Source organism: Otolemur garnettii, unplaced genomic scaffold (assembly GCF_000181295.1).
Source record: "Otolemur garnettii isolate 467f Iridium unplaced genomic scaffold, OtoGar3 scaffold00100, whole genome shotgun sequence".
Classification (NCBI taxonomy): Eukaryota; Metazoa; Chordata; class Mammalia; order Primates; family Galagidae; genus Otolemur; species Otolemur garnettii.
Genome location: NW_003852495.1, coordinates 3643457 through 3648114, shown reverse-complemented (window position 1 = coordinate 3648114; position 4658 = coordinate 3643457). Strand labels below are relative to the sequence as shown.

Sequence of the window (4658 nt, the reverse complement as noted above, 5' to 3'; positions counted from 1 at the left end):
AGAAGGGGAGAGTAGAGAGAGAGAGAAGGAGGGAAGGAGGTGGGGGAAAGTAAGAGCAGAGAGGGGGAAGGAAGGAGGGGGGTGGGGTCTCCATGTGTGACATACCTTTTGGGGACAAGACACAATTATAAGAGGGACTTTACCTAACAAATGCAATCAGTGTAACCTGGTATCCTTGTACCCTTGTACCCTCAATGAATCCCCAACAATTAAAAAGAAAAAGAAAGAAAGCAAAACAATCTGAAAAATTACCTGAGAAACAGTATACAAAGTAAAACGCCAATGGTTATAATATACATTTCAACTCAGAAACATTTTCCTTGGAAAAGTAGGAAGCAAAACCAGGAAGAATTATCTTAAGATATAAAAGGTAGGTTACCAACAGGAAGCCACAAAATGATTTCTAAAATGATTTTAAAATCATTCTAAAATCCAAGTTAAGCTGTAAAAGTTAGTAGAAGCTATTAAGAGAATATGCAAAACCAGTGAGATAACTTTGGTAAAGTTATTTTATAAGCAGATGGCAAGTAGGGATTTTATTTAAAATTTTTAGCCAACAGTATATCATGGGCCTCTGCAAATCAAACCAACTTTGACATCTGCATGAATGTATACTAACTGAATGTCATCCTGGTTTTAATTCATTGTTTAATTCCAATTTATTAAAGTCCTAATAGAATAGTGAAATGCATTTCTGTCCAGTGCTAATATTTTTAAATGTATGTTTAAAACCCAAAAGAGAAGTGGGAAGGATAGTCATTTATCTTGAACTCAGAAATGATAACCTTTCTGCATTTGGGTCTTTTCTCATGATTGCCAATAGCAATGGACTTAAATTGCACTATCATTAAATGTTAAAATGGCAAAAACAAACCTAAAATCAGAAAATGTGAAAGAAAAACAGGGGAGAACAATATTATTGCAATTGGAATTATTCCTCAATGCTTGGCAAAATTGACATGACCCTCTTCAGAGACTATTTAATCAATGTTTTTAAATACCTATTATGTAGTAGGCATTATGGTAGGCAAGGGAATATAAAGATGAGTAACTACTGTTCTTGCATGAGAAGAGAGCAAAGATACATAAACATGTCAACTTCTAATCAATGCAGTAATTACTTAATTTTCTGATATTGGTGTGTACAGTGTACTGTGGGAACCCCACATTAGGGGAGATGCTCTTGGTATTGCAGGTGATGAGAGGTTAAGAACCTGCTCAGTTCATACAGTAAACGGAGCCAGAGACTGAAAGTAGGTCTCTTTAAATTCAAGTCTGTGATGTCACATACACAATACATAAGTCATATGCATATCTCAAAAAGATGAGGGGTTAAACTAGAAGGTTCCCTTATTAAGAATTTCAAGTGTGTTTTTTGTTTGTTTTTAATGTAGAGGCAAGGTCACTACATTGCCCAGTATGATCTCCAACTCCTGGCCTCAAGTGATTTTCCTGCCTTAGCCTCCGAAAGTGCAGGTACTACTCCCATCCCCAAAGCAAGTTTTAACTCTCAAAGAAGAAAAATACACTGCCAGCATTGAATGACAATAGTTTTAATGATATTGCTAACATTAAAAAAAAAAATCCTGAAATCCTAACCTTATTTCTCATACTCATAATGCCAACTGAAGCATTTCCAAGTAGGTTTGGTCAGAGAAGCTTCTAGGTGGTAGCACGGCAAGCTAGAATTGGGTTATCTATGTGAGTTATCCCTAGGAAATCTTAAGAGGTGTGGTCAGCACGTAAAAAGTCAACATAGACCAATCAGTGGCAAAACTGTCAGTCACTAATATGGTAAGGCCACAGACCCGTGGGCTGTCAGGGCTGTCAGTTTAGGGAAAAAAATCAAGCAGACTAAAGTGTGTTCTTCCAGAGGGACCAAAAGCAGATGGTTAGATAAATACAGCTGAGGTGTGGCCAATAAGCAAAGGACGTGACTAAATCTTTAATCCTGGGGGGAGAGGGTTAGTCTGCAATAGTACCAGAAATACAACTAATGGATCTTGTCATTGCCATGTTTGTCACCTGGAACAGTCTGGATACTAAGAACTCAATAAATGTTATAGCTATCTGCTACATGCTTTACATGTATTAACTTAATCCTCAAAAAGCACATAATAATAGATTATCCTCATTTTGATAGATTAAGAAACTGAGACTCAGAGAGGTTAAGGACCATATTCACAGTTACAACCAAAATTAAAACCCAGAAAGTCGGGTTTCATGGCTTTTTAGAAAGCCATGAAAATGTAAAAATATTTACGATGAAGTAATAAGCAGCTTATGATAGGGTTTGAATGAATTATTAATAACTCATGTTAAAACAGACTCAGATTAGGGCCTTCTATGGAATTTTAAATGATTAGGTACATGCTATACCAGCAATAAGAAATACTTTTTCAAGTATTTAAAAGCATACAGGAGGTGGCAGTGCCTGTAGTTCTGTGGGTAGGGCACCAGTGGGTAGGGCACACTGAGGCTGGTGTGTGAACTAGGCCTGGGCCAGCTAAAAACAATGACAACAACAACAACAAAAATCTAGCAGGTGCCTGTAGTCCCAGCTACTTGGGAGGCTGAGACAAGAGAATTGCTTAAGCCCAAGAGTTTGAGGTTGCTGTGAACTGTGATGCCACAGCATTCTACCAAGGGTGACATAGTGAGACTCTGTCTCAAAAAAAGTAAATAAATAATAAAAGCATACAGGAATGTAATTAGCTGCTTAACAGAATGATCTCCCTCACTTAGAGAAGATGTTTTAAGAATTCTCATTTATTTGTAATGCACTGACATTGTCAAATAGCTTTTGGAAGTCAGACTTATTACTGATTGCCTAATACAGGGAACAGGGGAAAAATACAATTTCTTCCTCATAACTTATAGAAGAGGAACTATTTTAAAACATGAGATAAATTTGTGCTTTTCCATATCATAGATCACTTATAAAGGAGGATGTTTAATAGCTGCTCTAAATTCTTGGTTTCTTAATCTGCTATTGTTTGAATATTATAAGTATCTCTGATATATTTATCCTGTTATCCAAGATTTATGATAATTGTATAACACAAAGAAATCCCATCTCTTGACTTCTTATTTTTTTATTAACTCTTTGGTCATTAATTCCTACTTCAGACTGACCTTTTTATACCCACCCCATGGTAATCAGGAACAACTTGCTGAAGTTCTAGGGAAGCCATTTGATTCGCCAGGTGCTTATTTTCTTCCTCTAGAGTCTGCAGGCTTTGAGTTAATGTGTTTAAGGTTACCTTTGAAAAACAAAAGGAGAAAAGAAACTATCAGATCTAAGAAATATTATCTTATTTTTCAAAGTGACTATAACTATAAAAAGTATTTTAGATACATGTTCTCCTGCCTTAATGTGGAGATTTGATAAGTTAGTCTGACAGTTCTATTTTGAGCCTAGGAGTTCAAGAGCAGCCCGGGCAATAGTGAGACCCAAGCTCTACAAATACTACAAAAATTAGCCAGGCATAGTGGTGTCCATCTATTGTCTCGCCTACTCAGGAGGTTGAGGCAGAAGGATCATTTGAGCATACAGGTTGGAGGGTGCAGTGAAGTATGGTGATGCCATTGCAATGTATCCTAGGCAACAGAGTAAGACCCTGTCCAAAAAAAGAAAAAAAAAAAAGAAAAGAAACAAAAATCCAACTTTTTTTCCTTCCTCTTTTCTTGCCTTATTTTTTTTTAGCTTTTCTAGTTGTCTTCAGAGAAGAGTCACTGCAAATTACACAGTTCTCCTTTACTACTTTTGATACTTGGTATTTATTTAAGTAGTAGCTCAAGCTTTTGAATATATATGTTAAAATCCTCCACAAAATGAATCTAGCAATACATAAAATGGATAACAAGGAAAAAGTGAAGTTTATTCCAATAATGCAAAGCTTACTGAGCCTTCAAAATCGATCAGTATAGTTCACCACAACTTGCTAGAAAAGAAAAGCCATATAGTTATCTAAATAGAAGCAGAAAAAGCATTTCACAAAATTCTACATCAATTCATGATAAAAAAAACTCAGCAAACTAGAAATGAAAGGGAACTACCTCCAGTCAATAAAGTGTATATACAAAAATGCTACAGCTAATATCAATCTTAATAGTGAAAGACATTCTCCTAACATGAAGAAAAAGCAAGCATATCTCTCCTTACCATTCTATTTAGCATCATATAGGTGGTCATCGCTGGTGCAAAAGGCAAAGGCTTTAAGATCAGAAAGAGAGAAATAAAACTGCATCTACTCACAAGAGATAAGGCTGTCTACATAGAAAATCCAATGATTCCGCAAAAAAAGATACTAGAATATGTAAGTATGTCAAGGGCGAAGGATACAAGGTCAAATCTATTGTATTTGTATATATAAGCAGTGAACAATTAGAAATTTATGTTTCTTAAAAATGCCATTTATAACAATACCAACCTGTGACATATAGGCAATGCATCATCTGTTAGGAAGATGCTAAGACAACATAGAATCATGAAATTCTTAAGTACAAATACAATTTTGTCCAGGATTTGATATGCAGAAAATTATAAAATATCAATGAGAGAAATAAAAAAAACCTAAATAAAATGAAAAGATACATCATGTTTATGTACAGTCATATACTGCCAAAACATTTCAATCAATGTAGGACCACATATA

General features: G+C 35.3%; 1 protein-coding gene across 1 annotated transcript in view; it reads right to left on the bottom strand.

Moving 5' to 3' along the window:
• The window catches only part of CCDC150 (coiled-coil domain containing 150), a 101583-nt gene that overhangs the window by 46572 nt on the left and 50353 nt on the right, over positions 1-4658 (bottom strand). Inside the window, exon 14 of the mRNA XM_023516919.1 lies at positions 3150-3263. Within this exon, the coding sequence (XP_023372687.1) occupies positions 3150-3263 (114 nt within the window). The remainder of the gene's footprint in view (positions 1-3149; positions 3264-4658) is intronic.